The 27,431-nt window shown below is 35.4% G+C and overlaps 1 protein-coding gene across 11 annotated transcripts in view; it reads right to left on the bottom strand.

Moving 5' to 3' along the window:
* The window catches only part of CARF (calcium responsive transcription factor), an 87,811-nt gene that overhangs the window by 53,950 nt on the left and 6,430 nt on the right, over positions 1-27,431 (bottom strand). For 5 of the 11 annotated variants that reach the window (XR_011561463.1, XM_019975269.2, XM_019975313.2 and 2 more), the window contains 7 exons: positions 21,480-21,591; positions 20,815-21,042; positions 16,373-16,493; positions 15,210-15,339; positions 14,277-14,361; positions 9,321-9,510; positions 2,656-2,776 (listed from right to left, as the gene is read on the bottom strand). Coding sequence is in view for 10 of the 11 variants with exons in the window: in XM_019975269.2 (XP_019830828.2) it covers positions 2,656-2,776; positions 9,321-9,510; positions 14,277-14,361; positions 15,210-15,339; positions 16,373-16,493; positions 20,815-21,042; positions 21,480-21,548 (944 nt within the window). In the remaining variant the exon portion in view is untranslated. Of the gene's footprint in view, positions 1-2,655; positions 2,794-9,320; positions 9,511-14,276; positions 14,362-15,209; positions 15,340-16,122; positions 16,190-16,372; positions 16,529-20,814; positions 21,043-21,479; positions 21,610-27,431 lie in introns of those variants that run through there. The other 6 variants (XM_019975275.2, XM_019975293.2, XM_019975323.2 and 3 more) reach the window with 5 other exon arrangements.

Below are 27,431 nucleotides of genomic sequence, written 5' to 3'. Positions count from 1 at the left end.
CTTTGACTGTGTGGATCACAACAAACTGTGGAAACTTCTTGAAGAGACGGGAATACCAGACCACCTGACCTGCCTCCTGAGAAATCTGTATGCAGGTCAAGAAGCAACAGAGAAAACTGGACATGGAACAAGAGACTGGCTCCAAATCGGGAAAGGAGTATGTCAAGCCTGTATATTGTCACCCTGCTTATTTACCTTATATGCAGAGTACATCATGAGAAATGCAGGACTGGATAAAGCACAACCTGGAACAAAGACTGCAGGGAGAAATATCAATAACCTCAGATATGCAGATGACACCACCATTATGACAAAAAGTGAAGAAGAATTAAAGAGACTCTTGATGAAAGTGAAAGAGGAGAGTGAAAAGTTGGCTTAAAACTAAACATTCAGAAAAGTAAGATGATGGCATCTGGTCCCAGCACTTCATGGCAGATAGATGGGGAAACAGTAGAAACAGTGAAAGACTTTATTTTTTTGGACTCCAAAATCACTGCAGATGGTGACTGCAGCCATGAAATTAAAAGAAGCTTGTCCCTTGGAAGAAAAGTTGTGACCAACCTAGATAGCATATTAAAAAGCAGAGACATTACTTTGCCAACAAAGGTCTGTCTAGTCAAAGCTATGGTTTTTCCAGTAGTCATGTATGCATGTGAGAGTTGGATTATAAAGAAAGCTGAGTGCTGAAGAATTGATGCTTTTGAACTGTGGTATTCGAGAATACTGTTCAGAGTCCCCTGGACAGCAAGGAGATCCAACCAGTCCGTCCTAAAGGAAGTCAGTCCTGGATGTTTTTTGGAAGGACTGATGCTGAAGCAGAAACTCCAATACTTTGGGCACCCGATGTAAAAAACTGACTCATTTGAAAAACCCTGATGCTGGGAAAGATTGAAAGTGGGATGAGAAGGGTACGACAGAGGATGAGATGGTTGGATGTCATCACCAACTCAATGGACATGAGTTTGAGTAAACTCTGGGAGTTGGTGATGGACAGGAAGGCCTGGCGTGCTGCTGTCCATGGGATGGCAAAGAATCGGATACGACTGAGCGACTGAACTGAACTGATGGACCTAACATTCCAGGTTCCCATGCAATATTGCTCTTTACAGCATCAGACTTTACTTCCATCACCAGTCACATCCACAACTGGGTGTTGTTTTTGCTTTGCCTCTGTCACTTCATTCTTTCTGGTACATATTAGATACTCAAAAAGTACTTTTAGAATGATTGAGAATAAAATAATTTCTTCACATATAGGGACTTTTTCCCAAGTTATGTCTAAAGTTCTAAATTGCTTATACTTCAAAGCAATTGTTTAATGGTCATGTTTAACAGTCAGGTTTTAACACTGTCTAAAGTTAACATTATCAGATTAAAGCTTAACTGGCTTTAAAAACTATTTGAGAATGCTGAGATTGTGATATGACATGTATTGCTAAAATAAGGATTTCAAAGCTCAACTAAATTTAACATTTACGTGTTACTTTTAAATTTTATCTTATGATTTAGAACACTATAAATGTGTGAAACAGAATATTATTACTGAAAGACATTATAAAAGTCTTTCATTGGTGTACATTTTTCATCCTCAGTCAAAGCAATGACTACTCAGTAGTCCTATTCTACCTAAAACTGACTATGTTGGTCTTATATATTGCTGCTATGAATATAATTGGTAAAATCACTACCAAGCAACTCTCCAACTCTCCAACAACTGCCAGCATTTAAAAAGAACACAATACTTGCCCTAACAATCTAATTTCAAGGAATTTATTCCATTAATATAGAAATAGCTACAGTGTTATTAGCTGCAGCTTCATAAATAATAATGAAGAATACTTCTCAGTGCCTACAGTTCATTGTTGGAGGGCTAAGTAAACGATAATTCATCTACAAGTGGAATATTATATGGCTATTAAAATGGAACCAGGAAACTAATATAATGTTATATGTCAATTATATTTCAATTTTTAAAATCAATTGATCAGTTAATAAAAAGAAGGAATCAGCTCATTTATACACAGCCATGGTGCCAGCTTTGAGACATATTGAGAATGAATAAAAAAACAGAGTAAAACACCATGGTGCTACAATATAATGAGGGAACTATAATTAATATCCTGTGATAAACTACAGTGGAAAAGAAAATGAAAACGAGTAATTACATATATAACTGAATCACTGTGTTGTATAGCAGAAACTAACACATTATAAATCAATTATACCTAAATTTAAAACAATTTTTAAGTGTATATAGTAGTATATGTCTCTACAATCACACTAGTATGAAACAATAGTTTTGAGCAAATAACCACATTAGGCATTCAGAATGGAAATATATCCATGTGAATTTATAGAAGAAAAGAAGGTATGCTACTACCGAAATTTAAGGAAAGAAAATATTAGTGATCTTCAACATTTATGAGGGAAAAGTGAGAGAGATATATAATAGGCATATATACAGAATATCTTTGAAAAGTTACTCAAGACACTGGTAAGAGTTGTTGCCTTCAAGTGGGACATGCAGGGTAAGAGGAAACAGATTTCACTGTATAGTTTCCAGCACAGCTTAAACATAATAAAAACATGCACATGTGCATATTAACTATTCAAATATAAGTACTTAATAAAAAATAAAAGAAATATGAAGCTTACCGGGCTGGACAAGTGGCTTTGTAGAGCTGACAAGACCTATTTTCCAGCTCTCCAATTTTTTTTAACTGGAAACCTTTTCTCCTTGGCCCATATTGACACTCCATTACGACAGCTCTACTCCCTGTGGGCCAAAACCAACTATTGATATTAATTCAAGTATCCATCTGCTCTGGGTGCTAGATTAAAAACTACTTGGTAGTAGCAGTGACAAAATCTATACTTCCAATTACACAATCTTAAGGAAAGAAAATATCAGTCCTACTGAGATATACAAACCCATAAATATAAAAGTTTATTATAATATTTACCAATCGTATCAAATTATGTAAGGAAATCAGCAAACACCACATCCACTGAATGTCAACTGATATTTACATACACATAATTTTAATAATAAAATTACTTTGTAAGTAAAAATTAGCAAATGCTACATTTGTTAACAAATATGAAAGTCTTTTATATTTTTATTTCCTTTTATAATTGATTTCCTTATTTCTATTTGAGCTGTTCAAATCATGTGATTACCAACCTCTAAGATGACCCTCAATGATCCTGGCTCCTGGTACTCATGTCCTTGGTAATTCCATCCCTGTGGGCATGAGCTATACTTATTAACTTACTTCTAATGACTATGGTAGAAGTCATCAGTCAGTTCAGTCGATCAGTCATGCTCAAATCTTTGTGACCCCATGGACTGCAGCATATCAGGCTTCCCTGTCCTTCATCAACTCCCAGAGCTTGCTCAAACTGAAGTCCATCAAGTCGGTGATGCCATCCAACCATCTCATCCCCTGTCATCCCCTTCTCCTTCCACCTTCAATCTTTCCCAGCATCAGGGTCTTTTCCAATGAATTAGTTCTTTGCATCAGGTGGCCAAAGTATTAAGAGTTTCAGCTTCAGCATCAGTCCTTTCAATCAATATTCAGGACTGATTTCCTTTAGGATGGACAGGTTTTATCTACTTGTACCCCAAGGGACTCTCAAGAGTTTTCTCCAACATCACGGTTCAAAAGCATCAATTCTTCAGTGCTCAGGACAGTGCAGTTCAGTTTAGTCACTCAGTCACGTCTGACTCTTTCCAACCCCATGACTGCAGCACGCCAGGCCTCCCGGTTCATCACCAACTCCTGGAATTTACTTAAACTCATGTCCATTGAGTTGGTGATGCCATCCAACCATCTCATCCTCTGTCATCCGCTTCTCCTCTCACTTTCAATCTTTCCCAGCCTCAGGGTCTTTTCAAATGAGTAGGTTCTTTGCATCAGGTGGCCAAAGTATTGGAGTTTCAGCTTCAACATCAGTTCTTCCAATGAATATGCAGGACTGACTTCCTTTAGGATGGACTGGTTGGATCTCCTTGCAGTCCAAGGGACTCTCAAGTCTTCTCCAACACCACAGTTCAAAAGCTCAATTCTTTGGTGCTCAGCTTTCTTTAGAATCTAACTATCACATCCATATGTGACTCCTGGAAAAACCATAGCTTTGACTAGACAGACCTTTGTTGGCAAAGTAATGTCTCTGCTTTTTAATATGCTATCTAGGTTGGTCACAACTTTTCTTCCAAGGAGCAAGCGTCTTTTAATTTCGTGGCTGCAGTCACCATCTGCAGTAATATTGAGCCCCCCAAAATAAAGTCTCTCACTGTTTCCACTGTTTCCCCATCTATTTGCCATGAAGTGCTGGGACCAGATGCCATGATCTTACTTTTCTGAATAATGAGTTTTAAGCCAGCCTTTACACTCTCCTCTTTCACTTTCATTAAGAGGCTCTTTAGCTCTTCTCCCCTTTCTGCCATAAGGGTATTGTCATCTGCATATCTGAGGCTATTGATATTTCTCCCAACAATCTTGATTCCAGTTTGTGCTTCATCCAGTCCAACATTTCTCATTATGTACTCTGCATTTAAGTTTAATAAGCAGGGTGACAATATAACAGCCTCGACGTACTCCTTTCCCGATTTGGAACCAGTCTGTTGTTGAATGTTCACTTCTAACTGTTGCTTCTTAACCTGCATACAGATTTCTCAGGAGACAGGTCAGATGGTCTGGTATCCCATCTCTTCAAGAATTTTCCACAGTTTGTTGTGATCCACATAGTCAAAGGCTTTGGCATAGTCAATAAAGCAGAAGTACATGTTTTTCTGAAACTCTCGTTTTTTCAATAATACAACGGATGCTAGCAATTTGATCTCTAGTTCTTCTGCCTTTTGTAAATCAAGCTTGAACATCAGGAAGTTCATGGTAAACGTACTGTTGAAGCCTGGCTTGGAGAATTTTGAGCATTACTTTGCTAGCCTTTGAGATGGGTACAACTGTGCGATAGTTTGAGTATTCTTTGGCATTGCCTGTCTTTGGGATTGGAATGAAAACTGACCTTTTCCAGTCCTGCTGAGTTTTCCAAATTTGCTGGCATGTTGAGTGCAGCATTTTCACAGCATCATCTTTTAGGATTTGAAATAGCTTAACGGAAATTCCATCACCTCTACTAGCTTTGTTTGTAGTGATGCTTCCTAAGGCCCACTAGACTTCTCATTCTAGGATGTCTGGCTCTAGGTGGGTGATCACACCATCGTGATTATCTGGGTCATGAAGATCTGTTTTGTACAGTTCTTCTGTGTATTCTTGCCATTTCTTAATATCTTCTGCTTCTGTTAGGTCCATACCATTTCTGTCCTTTATTGTGCCCATCTTTGCATGAAATGTTGCCTTTGAATCTCTAATCTTCTTGAAGAGATGTCTAGTCTTTCCCATTCTATTGTTTTCCTCTATTTCTTTGCATTGATCACTAAGGAAGGCTTCTTATCTCTCCCTGCTATTCTTTGGTACTCTGCATTTAAATGGTGTATCTTTCCTTTTGTCCTTGCTTTTTGTTTGTCTTCTTTTCTCCATTATCTGTAAGGCCTGGTCAAACAACCATTTTGCCTTTTTGCATTTCTTTTTCTTGGGGATGGTCTTGATCCCTGCCTCCTGTACAATGTCATGAACCTCCATCCCTAGTTCTTCAGGGACTCTGTCTATCAGAGCTAATCCCTGGAATCTATTTGTCACTTCTACTGTATAATCGTAAGTGATTTGATTTAGGTCATACCTGAATGGTCTAGTGGTTTTCCCTACTTTCTTTAAGTCTGAATTTGGCAATAAGGAGTTCATGATCTGAGCCACAGTCAGGGCCTGGTCTTGTTTTCACTGACTATATGGAGGTTCTCCATCTTTTGCTGCAAAGAATATAATCAATCTTATTTTGGTATTGACCATCTGGTGTGTCCATTTGTAGATTCCCTGGTGGCTCAGATGGCAAAAGTGACAGGATTTATTTTTGATATTAAGTTATAAGAAGACTATGACTTCCATCTTAAGATACTTTCTTAGTCAATTGCTCTCTCTGGGTGAAATCAGATGTCATATGGTGAGGCAGCTCTGTGAGAAGGCCCACCCAACAAGAAAGAAGCCTGCCAACAGCCACAGGAGTCAGCTTGGAAGCAGATCCACCCCCAGACAAGCCCAAAGATGACTGTGCTCCAGCCAACACCTTAATTGCATTCTTGTGAGAGAACTTGCAGCAGAACCTCCTTGCTAAGCTGCTCCTGCATTTCTGACCCACAGAAACTGTGAAACAGTAAATGTTTGTTGTTTTCACCCACCACATTTGGGGTAATTTGTTACATTGCAATATATAATACAAATAAGTAGATGTGAAAACTATACAATTTAAGATGCTAAGTTGAATATCCTAATCTATGTAGGGTACAGTAAACCTTGCAAATAAAAGCCAAACACACCAATCATGAGTAAAAATGTTGATAAAAATGATACTAACTTCTTCTAAGTAATGGTAAAAGGAAAATCAGCTTGAGAAACTATTTTATAATACATAAAACAAAGAATTAATATGCAGAATATAAAGAACCATAAATAATTTTTTTAAAATAAAAACTAACTACCAAACAGAAAAATGGGCAAAGACTATGAACAGGCAATTCAGAAAGAAAAAAAAGGTTATTAAATAAACAAATAAGAAGATGCTCAAATGCACTAGTAAGCAGGGAAATGCAAATTAAAACAACAGTAAAATACTCTCACCCTCCTCAAATTGACAAAAATAAAAATCTGACAATACTCTAAAACAACTGAATCTACTGATCAGTCTTAAAGTTAAAAATGCTATATAGGTAGCAATAACAAGTATACAGCACACCTATGAAGTATTCTTCCAAAATACTTTAATGAAGATTAAATCTTCATTTAATCAAACTCCTAGATCTAACAGTTTATAGGAAATACAGGAGATTAAAGAACATGTTAAAAAAAAACACCTGAGACAGAAGCAGCAAAATCTTGAGTATGGCAAACACTACAGAACAAACTACCCAGAGGAAAAGAGAGAAATTTTTAGATGAGAAGAAACTTAACCAAATTTAATCTGTGAACCTGGTTCGCATGTGAATTTGAACAAACCTCTGAAAAAAAATTATGAGCTAAGTGGAAACATGCGAACATTGGACAGTTGATGATATTAAGAAATTGCTGTTAATTCTTTTAAAGTGCAATAATGGAATTGTTGTTACATTTATATATATAAAGAATCCTTATATTTCAGATACATACTTTAGTATATATTATATACCTTAGTAATTATAGATGAAATAATATGTGGAATTTCCTGTGAAATCATCTTTGAGAATGAAGAAGTAGATAGGGATATAAATGACACAAGACTGACCACATGCTGATACTTGTCAGAGCTGGATGATGGATACATGGAGTTATGAGATTTCATACATTATCACCTCTACTTTGATGTCCATATGAAAATTCCCATAATATAAAGACGTTTTTAAATCTGACAATGCTAAATCATAGAACAAATGTGGGAAAGGGAAATTTTCATACATTGCTGAAAGGACTAAAAATTAATACAGGTTGTCAATCCCTCATGTAAGATTTTGAAATTTAAAAAGCAGAGAAAACAAAATTGTTTGGAATACATTTGGCTGTAAAACCTGGTGTGAACTTCATGGGGCTATTTATAGTCTTTATTTATTCCTTTTACTGTAACTATATTTGAGCAAGTAATATTGCCTATAGAATACTTGCTGGGAGCATTCTATAATATTATCATATTACAGTCCAAAAAATTTAGAATTCTGAAATACATCTGGAAAAAAAATTTCGAGAAGGGATTTGGACCTGAACTATCATCTCAGAGAGCAACTTGTGATAATCTTGCAAAGACAAAGTGAGCATACTTCACATACTTCACAACTTCTTTAATGCACACAAAACTAAAAAACTAGTTTGGATTTCTGACCCACAGAAATTGTGTTTCAAACTAATATTCTAGAAAACTACTCACACTTTTGAACAGAAAATATATATTTTGGAGGTTAGACTATCAAATTCTTTGTAATATTGAAAAGTTGGAGACAACATAAATGATCATTAGTAGAAAAATAACTACAGTTTGGTCACATGCTGAAAAGACCAAATTTAAGCAACAGTTTATTATGTAATAGTCCATATTATATGATATTAAATTATATAATAATGAAATAGAATTAACCAGAATCTGTAAGTATCAATATAGATAGATTTTCAAAATGAGTGTGTCAAAAGTTTACTTAATAATGTCTATATTTTACTATTTACGTATACTTTAAAATATTTAGAATAATAAAAAATATTATAAATACAAATATGTATGATGAAGTACAAAAATACACACCATATTCATAGAGTAGCTGCCTGAGGAGAGTTAAGAAGGGATTAGACAATAGGGAGGGAATATATGTATACCTATGGCTGATTCATATTGATGTTTCACAGAATACAACAAAATTCTATAAAACAATTATCCTTCAATTAAAAAATATATTAATTAAAACAAAAAAAAAGGGATTAGAACTAGGCAGGAGAATAAAACCTGTGCAGAAGGGGTTACGTTTATCTCATCTTCCTCTAAGGAGTTCTCTTTACCCTCAGAGGTCCAAGATGAGTCTACAACTCTTCGTGTAGAATTGCTGACCCCACATAGTTTTGAAACAAATAACTTATTCTTAGGTTCTTTGTGGTCTGACTAGTCCTAGGATGACACTTTGGGACTTGCTTGAAACTCTACTACTTTAGTAAGTACTAGCACAGTGTTTGAGAATGCTGTAACACACCTGATGTTAGAATATCAGAATTCTATATCATAATTCCAAATTGTATACCAATCCTATACAGTATCCCCAGAGTTATTAAGCTATATAAAACAAACAGTGATTTTTTTTTCCCCACAAGACAAATCAAGACAGAAGGAAAGAATATCTGGATTGGATGGGGGGGAAAAATCCAACTACAATAGCTTCACATATTTAAAATAATAAAACTGCTCTATGGCTTAATTTTTATTAAATAGATCTACCTTGAATTTAATTATTTTTTACTTCTCATTTTTCAGTATAAAATATTATTTATTTACCCTAACGTACTAAAATATAATTTTACAACATAAAATAATTGGTTGTATTTACTGTAAGTTTTCTTTTCAGTTTAATACACATTTTCACCAATTAACAGTCAGTTGTCATCTACCAAAATAAAAATGTATCACCTTAGGAAAACCACATTTTCACAATGGATCATGGCTGCTGCTGAACTTTTAAAAATAAATCTTTACTAAAGTACCTGCATTGACAAATGGGATTCCATCATATGGGACATACTGGGATTTCCACATCAATCTCGTAGCTGGCTTGGCTGGGCTCGGAGACTGGCGGGTCCCCCAAACACTCTGTGTTTGCTGCTTGTGAAATGTTAGGACGCTTTCCAATTCAGTCTCACTTACACAGTAGCCACGGTATGAATCTCCAATTTTCTGCATGTAGAAATTCAGTAACAAAATTATCAACAATTGTGCTTCATTGTACAAGAAATTTAATAAGGTGGTTGCCTAAGATGAAAGACTCATAATCTTGCAAAAGAGAATGTTATTTCTGCCCTCAGGTCAATGGTGTCTATTACAACCAGTAGGTCTGAGCTGAATTCAAACATCATCATCAAAAAGATATTTTGTAGTAGTTTGTTAGAGTATAATGCCAAACTCACTGCCAAAGTATCTTTATTAAAACCTTGTTTGAGAGAATTAATACTTAGTGAAAATAGCTTGAAGAACATATTGTGTATTGATTCTTCCAAATAAAATTCTATCCCCGGATCCAACTAGATCAACATAAAATTAGCCACAAAGTACTGGTTCCCTGTGGGGCTTCTTCTACTGAAATAGATTTTTTTTTAATGTATTTATTCATTTATTTATTGGCTGCAAGGCATGTAGGATCTTAGTTTCCTGACCAGGAATCCAATCCATGCTCTCTGCAGTGGAAGCATGGAGTCTTAACCACTGGACCATCAGGGAAGTTCCTGAAATAAGATTTTGATATGATGAATGAATCTATTTGAAAACCTATGAAAATTGTGATCATTATCTCTTATAAAAAATGATGTCAAAGAATTTGCTTATTATATCAATATTCTATTAATGAAGATCTTCCTCTGAGAGAAATTCTGGCCTAGTATCAAAAATAGTTACAGTTTTCTTTTATCTTACGGAAATCAACATAATTGCTTTTACCTAACATATACAGACCTTAGTAACTAACTAGGTTTCCCCTTTTGAAATGTAGATACTTAGATTACAGATGTGTGCGCATGTAAACACACACATATAATTCATTAAGATAAACATTCTTACTTTCAATTCATACTTCCATTCTTGTTTTTCTTTATTCTTCAGCTCCCATTTTAACTTCTACCTTGCTAATTTATTTTTAAGCATTTTTGTAAGCTGTCTTAAATTCTCCCTGAAACAAGGCAAGTATAAATATATCATATAAATAAATTGATAGTATCTATCTTGTATCTCTCAACTAAGAAAAAAGCTTTCTCTATACCAATAGACTTCTCTATACCAATTGGACTTCCCTGGTGGCTCAGATGGTAAAGCATCTGCCTACAATGCAGGAGACCTGGGTTCAATCCCTGGGTCAGAAAGATCTCCTGGAGAAGGAAATGGCAACCCACTCCAGTATTCTTGCCTAGAAAATCCCATTGACGGAAGAACCTGGTACTCCATGGGGCTGCAAAGAGTCGGACATGACTGAGCAACTTCACTTTTTTTCTTTCTTTCTTTATACCAACAGAGAATTTTTTTTAAACTGTGATCTCTTAAACTGAAATGCATTTAGATCTAGAACTGACTCCATGTAATGGCAACCCATTCCAGTACTCTTGCCTGGAAAACCCCACGGACAAAGGAGCCTGGCAAGCTACAGTCCATGGGGTTGCAAAAAGTCGGACAGGACTGAGCAACTTCACTTTCATGTTTCTCCCTTATAGGGAATAAGAGCAGAAATGTGGAATAGGGATCTTGTTGATCCTAATTAGACTAAATATTTCACCTGGCAAGAATACAGTTAACAAAAGTAAGGTATGAACATACTGTTGTACGTACACTCTGAGCCGTAATAAAAAGAGATAATCTAATGCCAAACAATACATTATCTATTATTTCCCTTAAAAATAATGAAAATGCCTGTGCTTATGAATTTTCTTCTAGCCTAGATAGTTCTTCATCAAAATATCCCCTACAAATAAAAGTAGGGACATAAAGTCTAGCTATGACATGTTTTTACAAATAAAATAGAGTATATAATGTTGTCAGTGAAAGGAAAAATTCAGAACTACAATGTAGTCAAACCCATATCAGGAGATAAAAGTTTAATTCAGTATTGAAATTTTTCCAACTAATAAATTTTGGTCAAATCTAAAAAATGCCTATAAGAAAAACATCATTAAATAGAAACTCAAAAAAGTAAAAAGGACTAGGAAACAGTATTTTAAAGCAAAATGCATAAAATATTTCTTCAGTCATTAACCAAAAATGTTTTTCACTATTGATACAGCTTGAAGAAAAAAAAAAGAATCCTTCACTGAGCTAATTCAGGCTGTTAAACAGTTTCAACTAATTTCTTGCAAGATATATGATGTTAGATAAGCTACACAATGTACCATGGTATAAAATGAAGTAATTTGGCCCTTTAATTGCCAATGCTTTAATGTCCATAGCATTTAATGAAGTTTATAATAATGATTTTTAAAACTTTCATCAGGACCTCTTTGGTGGCACAGTGGATAAGAATCCACTTGCCAATGCAGGGGACACGGGTTCGATTCCTAGTCTGAGAGGATTCCACGTGCCATGGAACAATTAAGCCTGTGCACAACTACTGAGCCCTTGCTCTAGAGCCCATGAACTGCAACTACTGAGACCCCATGTGCCGAGAGCCTATGCTCCACCAGTAAAGCCACTGCAACAAGAAGCCCGCACACAGCACTGAGGAGTGCCCCACTTGCTGCAACTAGAAAAAACCTGCACAGAAATCAATGAAGACCCAGGACAGCCAAAAATATATAAATTTCATGGTTGACAAATCATTGTGTTTTTTTAAAAAAACAACAACAACAAAACCGTTCATCAAAGAACAAGAATAGTAACTTTAGGAAGAAACCATTGAAAAACCATGACTAGCAAAAAGGTGAGGGGAAAAAAAATCTTACTGTCTATACATACATATAAGTATGTAACTTAGAAAAGCAAAAACAATGATAATGTCCTAACAAACATAATACATCGTTTGACTTCATGATAAGAAATTTCCTCAACATGTTAAAACCGATGTAATGCTTTTCCTTCTCGTATTTTAAGAATGTTTAAAACAATGAAGCATTTTAATAATTAAATACTAATTATCATGTATGGTTTATATGTAGAAAACCATGATCCCTTCCCTCAAAAAGTATACAGTCTAAATGTTATGTAATAATGAATAACCCAAGATAGCAAATAATTAAGAATGGTTATGGTAATCATTTTCAAAGAATTTTAAGAGAGAAATAGGCAAAAAATAACTATTAGAATATTTCAGAAAAGAAATATAGGACTTGCACTGGGATTTGAAGAATAGTAGTTAGAAAGGTAAGTAGAAGAAAAAAAATAACATTAGGAAATGGATATAAAAACAATTGAAGGGGGTATAAAGGAAGATTCTGAAGTGCTAGTATAAAGTAAGAAGACTGGGCTAATACAAATGAAAGTTAAATTGGAGAAAAGTAAGAAATAAAATAGGACAAGATTAAGTGATATCAGATTATGAATGATCTTGAAAGCTAGTAACAAGTGGTTAAATGATGTGGAAAAAATAACACTGAGCTTACTGGGCAGTGAGAAAAGATAATGAAAGTAGTATGTAAAGATAAGTAGTTTTAGGGACTTCTCTAGTGGTACAGTGGTTAAGATTTCACCTTCTAATGCAGAGAGTGTGGATTCAATCCCCTGGTCAGGGAACTAAGACCCCACATGCTGCTGCTGCTGCTAAGTCATGTCAGTAGTGTCAACTCTGTGCAACCCCATAGACGGCAGCCCACCAGGCTCCCCCGTCCCTGGGATTCTCCAGGCAAGAACACTGGAGTGGGGTGCCATTTCCTTCTCCAATGCATGAAAGTGAAAAGTGAAAGTGAAGTGGCTCAGTCATATCCGACTTTTAGGACTTCATGGACTGCAGCCCACCAGGCTCCTCCATCCATGGGATTTTCCAGGCAAGAGTACTGGAGTGGGGTGCCATTGCCTTCTCCACACATGACTCATGGCCAAAAAGCCAAAACATACAAAATAGAAGCCATATTGTAACAAATTCATTGAAGACTTTAAAAATGGCCCACATCAAAAAAAAAAAAAAAAAGATTGGTAGTTTTAGAAAACCACACAGTAAGGACTAGAAATGGAAGATTCAAAGAGATTAATGGGAAGGCTGTTACTATAACTGAGTTCAAGATTATAAAAAGCTGTGGAAGAGGCTCTTTTTAAACCACTTTAAAGGAAAAACTAAAAATATCAGGTGATTATCTAAATATGGGAAAAATAAATTAATCGAAAACTTTATATCTAAGAAAATGGTATTTGTCATTATACAGACAAGAAATTTAGGAAGTAGAGCTAGTTATGGTATGTTAGATAATTTCTGTTTAGGATATGGTGAATTTGAGGTAAAGTTCAAGTAAAGCTTCAAGTAAGTAGCTGGAGATCTGGGACAAAAGCAAGGGAAGAATTAAAGAACTGGTCATAGAGAATTGGGATCATTTTTATAAAAGTGAGAATTTAAAGTCAACAAAGTTGGGAAGCTCTTCAAGGGATAAGAAGTAGAGAAACAAGATAAGGTCAAACAGTGAACCTTGAAGAATTTCCACTGAGAATATGAAAACAAATAAGTGCAGGCAAAGAAAGAGAAGGAATGATTAAAAGATTAAACATAAAGAAACATGAAGTTTCATGGAAGACAAGGAAAAGATTGTAAGAGAAGAAATGAAAATGAAGAATGAAGGGATTTATATGATCTCTGCTTTAACAGATCTTATAATCCCTAAGGAATAAAATAATAGATGAGGAGCACAAACATAAAATATTACAGACACAGCCTCTATTAGTTATACTCAAAAGTAGACAATGAATTATAGTTATAATCAACTAAGTCAATCTACATAAGGATTACTTTTTTTTTTTTTTTTAAGGATTACATTTTAACTCACCTCACAGCTTCTAAGACGGCAGGCCCATATAGGTGTGTTAGAAGAAAGTGGCTGGAGTGGAGCCAAAAGAGGTTCTTCAAGTATCCTGGGATAGGTAAGAATATATATTAATATATATTACCAGGTACACAGACACACAGAGCATTCAGTTGCTTTTTCCTCTTGCCAGTCAAAGACAATACTGAAGTCATCAAGGAGAAACTGTAATGATGAAAGATTATTCTGATGGCTGTAACTATGCTTTTTTTCAATCATTAGTATTTTATCAATTGCTAACAAATTCAACTGCTTTATATGTCTTTCTCAGAGCTTATTTTGTATTCTTATACATTTTTCATTTCACAAAAAATGGGCTAATAAACCATCTTCAAGTGACTTATTAATAGTAACATGATATTATGTCTAAGATTAAATGTCACTTAACTTGTTAACTTTAAAATATTTTCATAGAACAATTAAAATATAAATACAAAACCCATGTCTATATTTCCCTAAATTATTATAAAGAGTGTTATTTTACGGCAAAAATAAAAGCTGAAATAGATATGAACAAAAAACATTTTAAACAATTTACTACAGAGGTGATAAAATGTGATGCATAAAATGTGATGAACCATTAAAAATTATAGGGCCTAGAATAGATATTTCTTTACTTTAAAAACTCTATTAATGCTAGATGTTTTCAGGTTTCTTCAAAGATAACAAGCAAGCGTCACTGAGGTAAAGTAGCACTTTGATCTTTTACAGCTTCTAAAGTAGTTTTCTTGTTGCCAAGATGCTATCAAAATGATTTAAAGATGTACTTGATGATGACTTGTTTCATTTCTTGCATTTCTGATCTTCTCTATAGGCAGCCAGCTGTAAATGTGATATCCTAAAAAGTGATTTCCATGGTGATATACAAAGATGAGCTCCTCCTTCCCACTGACTCACCTGGTCACTGTCTTTTTGGGCAATGTGAGGGATGCCTGTGGATGAAGAACGTAACTACTGTTACTGTCTGCTAGAGCATCCACTCTTACAGCTGGTAAGTTTCTGTCACTCAGTTTCTCTTCAGAGACATCTTAACAAGAGTAAGAACAAAGCAACATTAATACCTTAAAAGACGATGAGAATGTAACTAACTGAAACTAATATATTTGAAACAGGAAAGGGAAGATATGCTCTGAAGCTAAAGATAATAAAACTTATAATACTTTACTGAGAATTTCTCTGATAAACTTGCTTTTAAACTGTAAAACTGATTATTGAAGCTTTATAATTAAGTTTTGGAACTTATATTGAACAGCTAGGATATAAAAATGGCAGAAGTAACATATTAAAAGAACCTCAATATAACAAGAAAATGTAAAACTAACTCCTTTTTGTTTCTATATCATGTTTATGTTTTCTGAAAACTATGTTTTTTCTCTTAAGTTTTAACAACTGCTATCAAAGACACAGAATCATAACACTAAATTAAGAATATCTACCCTAAATCATTATCTAAGAAAAAATCACAACAGTGTAGCTATGATGTTAGAAAAGAGATTCAAATAGATGGAAAAGGAAAGAAAGCAAAAGGAAGAGAACTAATAGGGATAATAGGGATATTAAATAGGTAAAGAAAGAATAAAATAAATAAGGAGCATGATTCTTTCGGAATCTGAAGGAACAAAGTAAAGAAGAAGAGAGCAAAGAGGACATGAGAAGAATATTTTACAAATGAATGTCATATGCCTAACAACAATATTGATAAAAATACAAATATAAAAATGTCTCCAGTAGCTATTAGCACTATGTTCTTGTTATTATTGCTGTTATTATTACTGTTATTAAAGTTAAGAAGAATTTATTTTATGCTCACTGGTCATTTGGGAGGAAGCAAGAGTCAACCAGCTTCATAGAATTCCAAAATGAAATAGACAGCTAACCTAGACAGGAGTTGAAAAATGAACTTGAAATTTATTTGGGCTAAGAAACTTTTTCTAATCATTCAGTTCACAATCTTACCCAAAGAAATCCACTTTAGCACTGACTTTCATGGGGTGATTTTCTGAAATATACATTTGTTCTTTAAAACATTCTTAAATCCCTTATATCCCATAATTACTCACCTTGAGGACTATTCTCATCCACAAGTGGTCCCTGAGGTATAATCACTTGTGTCATTCCTGTCTGGGGAGATGGAATTACACGCAGCACCTGTCCATTTTCTGATGGGCTGGCAACAATCATCTTGGAAGCATTTTAAAAAAATCAAGTGCATAAGTCTATAATGATTCAACAGAATCACTACTTAGAAAACTGTTAGACATGCCTACCTCAACAATGGATACTATCATTTCCCTCACTTTATAGATGAAAACACAAGGTACATAACATTTTATTTCCCCCCAAAGTCTCTCAGTCGATAAACGGTAAAACTAGGATTCAAAACAGGTAGTCTGACCCTATGTTCTATGATCTTAATCATTGCATGGGTATGAAGTCTAATTACTTAGTAACCTGAACACGTCTCTGACTGGATTAAAGATAATTTACTTTTTTCTACTTACTGTATTATCCACACGTTTGACCTATTTGTGTGATAATCACTAGTCTCATAGTTTAATTTTCATTTAAAAACAGTAACTTGTAAAACGTTTAGTTAAACAGGATTTTTATATCTCCGCATTTTTTATATGCTGTCTTGATCCATAAAGAATAATAGAGTGCCCCCAAAGTCTGAAAACATACAGAAATTGTATATTTATTATTTCCTTTGTTTTTTTCTCAGTTTAGCAAATGAATTCATTGCCTCAAATTTAGAGGAATGTAAACTGAGAAAGCATGTAAGCTGAAGAAAAACATTTTGAGCCTATGATTTAAAATATAACTAAAATATTATTTAAAAATAAGTTTATCCTTTATTTCCAGACTTTCTAGACACCTTATAAACTTTATTACCTAAAAAACTACTAACAGTTTTACTGCTTTACCCAAAAACCCCTGTCTTCAGTTTTCCCTAAGGCAGGAAAGTCTCCTTAAGCATTCCAACCTACTTTGTCAAGTCTCACTTTTGGTATGTAAAACATGGAAACATTACTAATGGCCTGATAGAGACAGTATTCTTACTCGAGGGTCATTTGAAAACCTTTACATTTGGGGGGGGGGCAACAAACCTAAACCCCAACAAAATAGAATGCCTTAAGTACAATCATAAACATTTCCCAGAAATTCAGATTAGGAATTCTCTCCTTCCCCCAATGTTTATCATGTTTGTTGAGCTAAACATATCTTGCCATACCTCTTATCACCTCAGCATGAAAAAAAACCTGTAAACCCTGATGATGACAACTGCTTTTCATTTGTTGAGTTCATACTAGTGGCAGGACTTTCCTTAATCTTCATGAACTATATACATTTTATACATGAGGAAATAGTTACACAGAGGCTACAAAACCCATGCAAGGTAACAGAGAGCTATATATACAGTTCTGAGCTGAAATTCAAACCCAAGCAGCCCTACTCCTTTTAACCACTACTCTGTACTGCCTTAGTCTTCTACCCATAATCGCAAGTGTACTATGTTGCATCCCAATACCTGATGATGCTACTTAACCTAAAAAAAAGACAAAAAGAAAACAATACAAAAACCCTGCTGGACTTTAAAAGGCAATAATAATAATAGTTTTAAATTCTTTCCATATAAATGAGATTAAATATATGTGAAAAATATTTCATTCATTCTTATAAAAGTGTTGTGGTTATTTTTAAATCCAAATATATATATATATATATATATATATATAATAAAGTTATAATTTATTCAACCATATGGAAATTTCATAATTAAGAATAATTTATGAAATATCCTCTTAATTTTGAAACTGTTTCTCAACAGTGAAAAAGAATCTCCTCTATTTTCTGTTTTCTTACCTTATTCCACCTGGTACCTTAAAAACTATTTTCAATTCCTATAATTTGTCAATGGTGATGATAACATTACTGCTTCTATTACCAAAAAAGTAATCATCTTTAATCTTTGCTATGAAAACAAACATAGTTTTGAAGAGTCATCTGCTGCAATACATTCTATTTGAGACCCACCACAAATAGGCTTCCCTGGTGGCTCAGATGATAAAGCGCCCGCCTGCAATGTGGGAGACCAGGGTTCGATCCCTGGGTTGGGAAGATCCCCTGGAGAAGGAAATGGCAACCCACTCCAGTATTCTTGCCTGGAGATTCCCATGGACAGAGGACCCTGATAGGCTACAGTCCATGGGGTTGCAAAGAGTCGGACACGACTGAGCAACTTCACTTCACTCCACAAAAATTATCAGAAAATCTTGGCTAATGAGTAGTTTTATATTTACTGGGCTCTTTGTGTACAATATTTCTAGTAAATAAAAAACATCATCCCTGATTCATTCTAAAACCTCCTTCCATCCATAGGAGATTCACCCACTACAGAAACTTTGCTAGTTCACTGATAGCTTAAAAAAAAGTCATTTCTTACAAAAAGCTCTACTTGTTGGGAGGTACTGACAATGGGGAAAGCTATCTATGCATATATGAAGGTAGGGGGCATATGGGAGGGAAATCTGTATTTTCTGCTCAATTTTACAGTGAACCTAAAACTGATCTTAAAATTAAAAGTCTATTAAAATAAACAATAAAAATTAAAAATCTCCACCAAGTTTCCCAGAGTATCACCAGCTTCTGATCTTTGGTTCTTTGGAGAAAGTAACTAGTTACATTCCATTTGTTGCTTACATTTAATTTCCAAGTTCCTGACGTGTTTCCTTATTTCACAACTTCAAATAACTCTCTATATCACCTCCTACCCCAAACAGTGTAAAAATCACCTTTATAATTACTGCAGATAGGAAATTTAATACAATTACAGAGAGAATGAAACCTCCAACTTTTTTCAGACCCAGATAAATAAATAATTTTAACATGCTTTTTAGGAAAGTTACCATGTGTAAAATGAGCACCCTTCATACATTCAGACTCTTGTATCCTTCCATTAGAAAATACAGACTTTCTAAACGGTCTGATAGAAACTAGAATAAATTTCAAATATCAAGGGAAATTACAGAAGCATTTCATTCTGAACATGAAATATTAAAATGGATCTGTTCACATCTAAATTATTTGTTGTTTATTAACCTCTGCTGGTGATACAGTATGGTTACAGAAGCTTACCCTTACTTTGCATTTCTTTTTTTTTCCTTACTTTGCATTTCAGTCCTGAAGCCCAGAAAATGTTGAGCTTGAACATAACATAATAAAGTTATCTACAATTAGCCCCCTCTCAGTCAATAACTCTCAACCCCAAAATTTAACTGGATTAAAAGGGAGCCAAAGGACATAGATTAACTCTAGAATGCTCTACACTAGAAACAAAAACAAAGACTAATTTTGGGTTATTATAAATGGTTGCCTGAAAGTGAAAGTGAAAGTGAAGCAGCTCAGTCGTGTCCGACTCTTTGCGACCCCATGGACTGTAGCCCACCAGGCTCCTCTGTCCATGGGATTCTCCAGGCAAGAATACTGCAGTGGGTTGCCACTTCCTTCTCCAGGGGATCTTCCCAACCCAGGGATTGAACCCAGGTCTCCCACATTGCAGGCAGATGCTTTAACCTCTCACCCAAATGGTTGCCTACTTAAACATAGTTGATATTTGAAGTTAAGATTTTAAAAGTAATTTTTATTATTGAATTAAAATTCACTGTAGGAAAATTTGAAAAAACAACCAAAACAGATATATTATTGTTCATATTATTGCTAATATAAGTATATTATTAATCAGAGAGCAATTTAGAAGTTTTTCTCAATTTTATTTCAATCAAAACCATCTTTCACCTCTATTACTCAACTTATGACTTGGTCATAAATACTTCTGGCTAACAATTTAAAGCACCATTTTCAATTTTATACATTGTTATTCACATGACATCTACATATTGACCTACAAAATCAATAAGGGTATGTCTAAATTCCATCATTTCATTGGTACTTTCATCGCTTTCTTTTTCTTCAAGAAAGCACACCAGCATGTGGCATGCAAATCAGTAAATGAGATACTGATAGAGCAAATAACCTTGAGTTCAGCTAAAGGCATAAACAAAAAATAAATGTAAGTTATATGTAAGCTCTGGCACGTTAGCACTAGTGACCAATTACGTTACATTTCCAACTGCTCTCAAAGCACAAGTTTGCCTAGACAAGGTGGTAGCTGTGTCTATTGGTTTGAAGTACTATTTGTGGTTCTGAAAGGAAATAATCTATTACGTTTTATTTCTGATTGCACGACACAGCATGCATTAGTTCCCCAACCAGGGATCAAACCTGAGCCCATAGCAAAGAAAGCATGGAATGTTAGCCACTGGACCAGCAGAGAATTCCTAGGAAATCTTTTAAAATCCTTACATAACTTAAAAATGAGTATCATAGAGACAGTGTTTTCAAAGGAATGTAAATCAATAGTGTCAAGAAATTAAGATCATCAAGTTAGACTAACACATTTTGCCAAACAGCAGAAAATTGGTTATTTTAAAAACCTACTCACCATTTGTGCGTTAGAATCCCCCAATGACTGAAGCTCATATTGAACAGGTTGCCCATTTTGGTCCACTAGATGGAATTGCTCTGCAGAGAGGGTCTGTGCCTGAGTCAGGGGCCCTGGTATATTCTGAGATGTGAGTGAACCGTCCTCTTCAGGAGTAGTAACGGGTAAAACTCTAGGCGAACCATCTTGTCCAAAAGAAGGCTCACTGGAGTCCATATAGGTTAGATGCTTTTGCAAACAAAAAAGTCACTTGAGTGTTTGTAAAATATGTCACAATTTTTTAAAACAGAGAATGTTTATGATAAAAAAATGGAAACATTCATTTTTCAGTTCATTATTCACTTTACTTTTTGTAAGGGTTATCAATTCAGACTGATATAGACAGAAGTTGTTAAGTGAAACTGTTGAGTTTTATTATTATTTTACTGCAAATTGTTCACTGGAATACAACGTGAAATGATGAAACATAATTCAACATGCAGATTTTTCTTTATACATAAATCTTCATGAATATATCCCTTTCTTAAGTTCTATAATATAAAATTAAATAAATGATAGGATTATGGAAAATTAAATGTTAAAATTCTTGAATATATTAAATATAACACTATTTGTTTTCCCTTTGAATGAAAAAAAGTTCCCAGTTGAATCCCTACTTCAAATACCTGAGAATCTGTTTTTGACTCTTCAGAATCATTATGGTTGACTTTTAATGAATCAACAGACTGTTCCATGCTGATATCATATTCAATTCCATTTTATTCTGTTGTTTAACAGCTGAAAGAGTTTAAATGCCTGATCAAATAAAATACATAATATTTTTATAGAATGTTTGTCTTAAATAAATTCCTCATCTCTCTGTATTACCCCACACAACTCAGGTTAAGTAATTTATACCCTATAAGATTAAGAAAATAAATTTGTTAAATGATTTGCAAAGGCACCAGAGTAAATTCAAGGCAGAGCAAAGATTAATGTTATGTACTTTACTCACCCTATCCTTAATTATACATATGTACTGGTTTATTCTGGAGAAGGAAATGGCAGCCCGCTCCAGTATTCTTGCCTGGGAAATCTCATGGACGGAGGAGCCTGGTGGGCTGTAGTCCATGGGGTTGCAAAGAGTCGGGCACGACTGAGCAACTAAAACACTGGTTTATTAAGATTGTTGCTACGTGACAGACACTGTTGTTACATGCTTTCAGACACTTCTAAAATTCTCATTTTACAAAGATTTACTCTAAATGAAAATGTTTAATGAGATGTGCCATATGATAGCATTACAGAATTTTAAAAGATATTTTGGTGCAGATGGAGATTATATACACACAACTCTTACCATAACATACAACCATACCACTTAACACTGGAATGACAAGCTTTGAAAAGGAAGAAATATGTATTCCAAAAAGATTAGGTCTAGTACAGTGGTTTTCAACAGGTGGTGATTTTGCCCCTACATATACCTCCAACATCCCCTTACTCCCTGGGGATATTGCTAAATCACTGTACGTAAAACAATAAACTTTGACCCTTACTTCATATCAAAGATTAACCTGAAATGTATCATATACTATAAAACTATAAAACTTCTAGACAAAAGCAGTAGAGAAAATCTTTTTGACTTTGGGTTTAGCAGAGATATCTTAAACAGGACCCAAAAAGCATGAAATATAAAAGATAAAAGTCTACAAATTGGACTTTTTTAAAGACAGTGTTCTGTAGTCAAATGGTCTGGGTCTGAATTTCAGCTTTATACCTAAATTAGTTAACTACTCTGAGATTTAGTTTTTTTTTAAAGTGATGAAATTTGCTCATTACAGATCAGGAGAATATATTTGCAGAACATACATCTGGAAAAAACTTTTTCTGTATTCGAACTCTGTAAAGAACTGCTTTGGCTCAGTTATAAGACAACAACCCAATCAACAGTAGGCAAAATATTTGAAGGACACTTCACTAAAGAAGCCACAAAACTATAGCTGCTGCTGCTGATGCTAAGTCGCTTCAGTCGTGGCTGACTCTGTGCGACCCCACAGACAGCAGCCCACCAGGCTCCCCCGTCCCTGGGATTCTCCAGGCAAGAACACTGAAGTGGGTCGCCATTTCCTTCTCCAATGCATGAAAGTGAAAAGTGAAAGTGAAGTCGCTCAGTCGTGTCCGACTCTTAGCGATCCCATGGATTGCAGCCTACCAGGCTCCTCCGTCCGTGGGATTTGCCAGGCAAGAGTACTGGAGTGGGGTAAAACTATAGCTAGAACAAGACAAATGCTGTATGACCTCTCTCACATGTGGAATCTTAAACAAATGCAAGCTCACAGATACAGAGAACAGACTAGTGGATGCCACAGGCAAGGGGGTTGGCAGTGGGAGATATGGATGAAGGGGGTTTAAAAAAAAAAAAAAGGAAGAAAATTCCCTGGCAGTCCAGTGGTTAGGACTCAGTGCTTTCACTGCCAGGCCTGGGGTTCGATCCCTGGTTGGGGAACTAAGATCCCGTATGCCATGTGGTGCAGCCAAAAAAATAAAAACAAACCTTTCTAAAAAAAAAAAGTCTTATATTTAAAAAGCAATCAGAGTGCCTGTAAACTAAAGCCAGTAACAAACCATAGTACATGAATTTAAAAATTATCTTGAAATTTTTGGTTAAGTTACTGCACTCTGGACAAGGTTGCAGTTAGGGTGAACAAGAAAATGTATTACTTCTTCATTAACTTATAAAATAAAAATTGACAAAGTTTTGTCAGTAAAACTGTATAAAATCGTTGAAGACAGTGTTCTGTAGTCAAATGGTCTGGGTCTGAATTTCAGCTTTATACTTAAATTAGTTAACTACTCTGAGATTTAGTTTTTCTCTACTGTAAACTGGCATTTATACTGCATCTCCCTCACAAGGCTGTTAAAAAGATTAAACAAAATAATGTATGCAAAGGGCTTGGTGCAATTCCCAGAACATTGTGAGTACCTAATAAATTATTCCTACTACCTATAATTATACAAACTAAGATTAAAAATCTGCCTATCTATAAATAATTTGATTCCTGAAGACAAAAATCTGTTAAATATCAGTCATCTCATTGATGTAATCAAAATTTACCTGGGCTTAGTATAAAGCTTCTCAATGTACTTTTCTATACTATCTTTAAAAAATTAAAAAAGTGTTACATTTTCAGATGACTAACAAGTTCTATTTCAATATTACTGTTTTAAATCCAACATCTTGCATGTAGTAAAAAACAAAGGGTCAGTCTAGATTTGATTAAAAAAACCAATATGTCAATTTTTCTGAACTACAATTACTAGTTCATTAAAGATCCCACTCAGTTCTAAGATTTTATGTTCCTAATAGTTGATTATCTTGATGACTTCTAAAATTAATTTAACTGTCATTTATGAACTGACTTCTAATGTGCACTGAGTATAAAAATAACTATTCAAACAAAAAATGTTCACAGAGTTTAGATCCAATTAATTCAAGTCCTACTGAGGGACTTAAAATTGAAATAACTGCTGTCAAGAATACAATTTTTAAGTAAATTAAATACATTGAGATATTCACTGTCTAGACATGGTGACATTAAGAAATATTTTTGATTCTTGCCTGGGAAATCCCACGGACAGAGGAGCCTGGTGGGCTACAGTCCATGGGGTTGCAAGGAATTAGAAATAAACGAATCTGGATTGCCCTTTCCCAGTGGTCAGAAAATCTGGGCTGTGTTCAGAACCAGAAAGCAGAAAGCCAAAGTCCTTAGGCAGCTGAGACAAAAACCTTTGATGAAAAGAAAAAAAAAGAAATATTTTTGAGACTATTCTAATTTTTAAATACCAGCACTATTAACACAGAATAAAGATTATTAATTTAATTATCATAGCTATAAAATAATTTAATGCTTACTGAATGCTTATCATATTTTTTTCAACCCCCATTGACTGTAGCCTGTCAGGCTCCTCTGTCCATGGAAATCTCTAGGCAAGAATACTGGATTGAGTAGCCATTTCTTTAGAGTGCCTGATGAACTATGGAATGAGGTTTGTGACATTGTACAGGAGACAGGGATCAAGACCATCCCCATGGAAAAGAAATGCAAAAAAGCAAAATGGCTGTCTGGGGAGGCCTTACAAAATAGCTGTGAAAAGAAGAGAAGCGAAAAGCAAAGGAGAAAAGGAAAGATATAAGCATCTGAATGCAGAGTTCCAAAGACTAGCAAGAAGAGATAAGAAAGCCTTCTTCAGCAATCAATGCAAAGAAATAGAGGAAAACAACAGAATGGGAAAGACTAGGGATCTCTTCAAGAAAATCAGAGATACCAAAGGAACATTTCATGCAAAGATGGGCTCGATAAAGGACAGAAATGGTATGGACCTAACAGAAGCAGAAGATATTAAGAAGAGATGGCAAGAATACACAGAAGAACTGTACAAAAAAGATCTTCACGACCCAGATAATCATGATGGTGTGATCACTCACCTAGAGCCAGACATCCTGGAATGTGAAGTCAAGCGGGCCTTAGAAAGCATCACTACCAACAAAGCTAGTGGAGGTGACAGAATTCCAGTTCAGCTATTCCAAATCCTGAAAGATGATGCTGTGAAAGTGCTGAACTCAATATGCCAACAAATTTGGAAAACTCAGCAGTGGCCACAGGTCTGGAAAAGGTCAGTTTTCATTCCAATCCCAAAGAAAGGCAATGCCAAAGAATGCTCAAACTACCGCACAATTGAACTCATCTCACACACTAGTAAAGTAATGCTCAAAATTCTCCAAGCCAGGCTTCAGCAATATGCGAACCATGAACTTCCTGATGTTCAAGCTGGTTTTAGAAAAGGCAGAGGAACAAGAGATCAAATAGCCAACATCCACTGGATCATGGAAAAAGCAAGAGAGTTCCAGAAAAACATCTATTTCTGCTTTATTGACTATGCCAAAGCCTTTGACTGTGTGGATCACAATAAACTGTGGAAAAGTCTGAAAGAGATGGGAATACCAGACCACCTGACCTGCCTCTTGAGAAATTTGTATGCAGGTCAGGAAGCAACAGTTAGAACTGGACATGGAACAACAGACTGGTTCCAAATAGGAAAAGGAGTACGTCAAGGCTGTATATTGTCACCCTGTTTATTTAACTTATATGCAGAGTACATCATGAGAAACGCTGGACTGGAAGAAACACAAGCTGGAATCAAGAGTGCCGGGAGAAATATCAATAACCTCAGATATGCGGATGACACCACCCTTATGGCAGAAAGTGAAGAGGAACTCAAAAGCCTCTTGATGAAGGTGAAAGTGGAGAGTGAAAAAGTTGGCTTAAAGCTCAACATTCAGAAAACGAAGATCATGGCATCCGGTCCCACCACTTCATGGGAAATAGATGGGGAAACAGTGGAAACAGTGTCAGACTTTATTTTTCTGGGCTCCAAAATCACTACAGATGGTGACTGCAGCCATGAAACTAAAAGACGCTTACTCCTTGGAAGGAAAGTTATGACCAACCTAGATAGCATATTCAAAAGCAGAGACATTACTTTGCCAACAAAGGTCCAGTCTAGTCAAGGCTATGGTTTTTCCTGTGGTCATGTATGGATGTGAGAGAAGAAGGCTGAGAGCCGAAGAATTGATGCTTTTGAACTGTGGTGTTGGTGAAGACTCTTGAGAGTCCTTTGGACTGCAAGGAGATCCAACCAGTCCATTCTGAAGGAGATCAGCCCTGGGATTTCTTTGGAAGGAATGATGCTAAAGTTGAAACCCCAGTACTTTGGCCACCTCATGTGAAGAGCTGACTCATTGGAAAAAACTCTGATGCTGGGAGGGATTGGGGGCAAGAGGAGAAGGGGACGACAGAGGATGAGATGGCTGGATGGCATCACTGACTCGATGGACTTGAGTCTCAGTGAACTCCGGGAGTTGGTGATGGACAGGGAGGCTTGGCGTGCTGTGATTCATGGGGTCGCAAAGAGTTGGACATGACTGAGCGACTGATCTGATCTGATCTCCAGGGGAATCTTTTCGACCCAGGGATCAAACCCTGGGTTGCAGTCAGATTCTTTACCATCTGAATCACCACAGAAGCTCACTTAATAATTACTAGCTAGAATTATTAATAATTATTCTTATTCTGTGATGTAGGACCTAGTATCAACAATTTACAAAAAAGTAAACTGAGGCTCACCGCAAAGTTATACAGTTATCATTTACTGAGCACTTACCACAGTAAAGCACTAGGCTCAGTGTTTTATACATGTCATTCTATTTAATCCTTTCAACAACCCTGTGATTCAGTTACTTGGTCCAGTTTTACATGTAAGGCATTAAGACTTATTTGTTGTTGTTAGTCATCAAGTTATGTCTGACTCTTTGTGACCCATGGACTGTAACCTACCAGACTCCTCTGTCCATGGGATTTTCCAAGCAAAAATATTGGAGTGGGTTGCCATTTCCTTCTCCAGGGGATCTTCCCAACTCAGAGATGGAAACTGCACCTCCTGTGTCTTCTGCATTAAAGGCAATTCTTTACTGCTGAGCCACCAAGGAATCCCTTTCTTCATCAGTCATGGCTTTAAAGTTTTGTTTTGTTTTTGATAGGTTAGCAAACTAAACGTGCTAAAGAAATTCTTCTTTC

The sequence above is a fragment of the Bos indicus genome, chromosome 2, assembly GCF_029378745.1.
Source record: "Bos indicus isolate NIAB-ARS_2022 breed Sahiwal x Tharparkar chromosome 2, NIAB-ARS_B.indTharparkar_mat_pri_1.0, whole genome shotgun sequence".
NCBI classification, from domain to species: domain Eukaryota; kingdom Metazoa; phylum Chordata; class Mammalia; order Artiodactyla; family Bovidae; genus Bos; species Bos indicus.
This window is presented reverse-complemented; position numbering and strand designations above follow the sequence as displayed.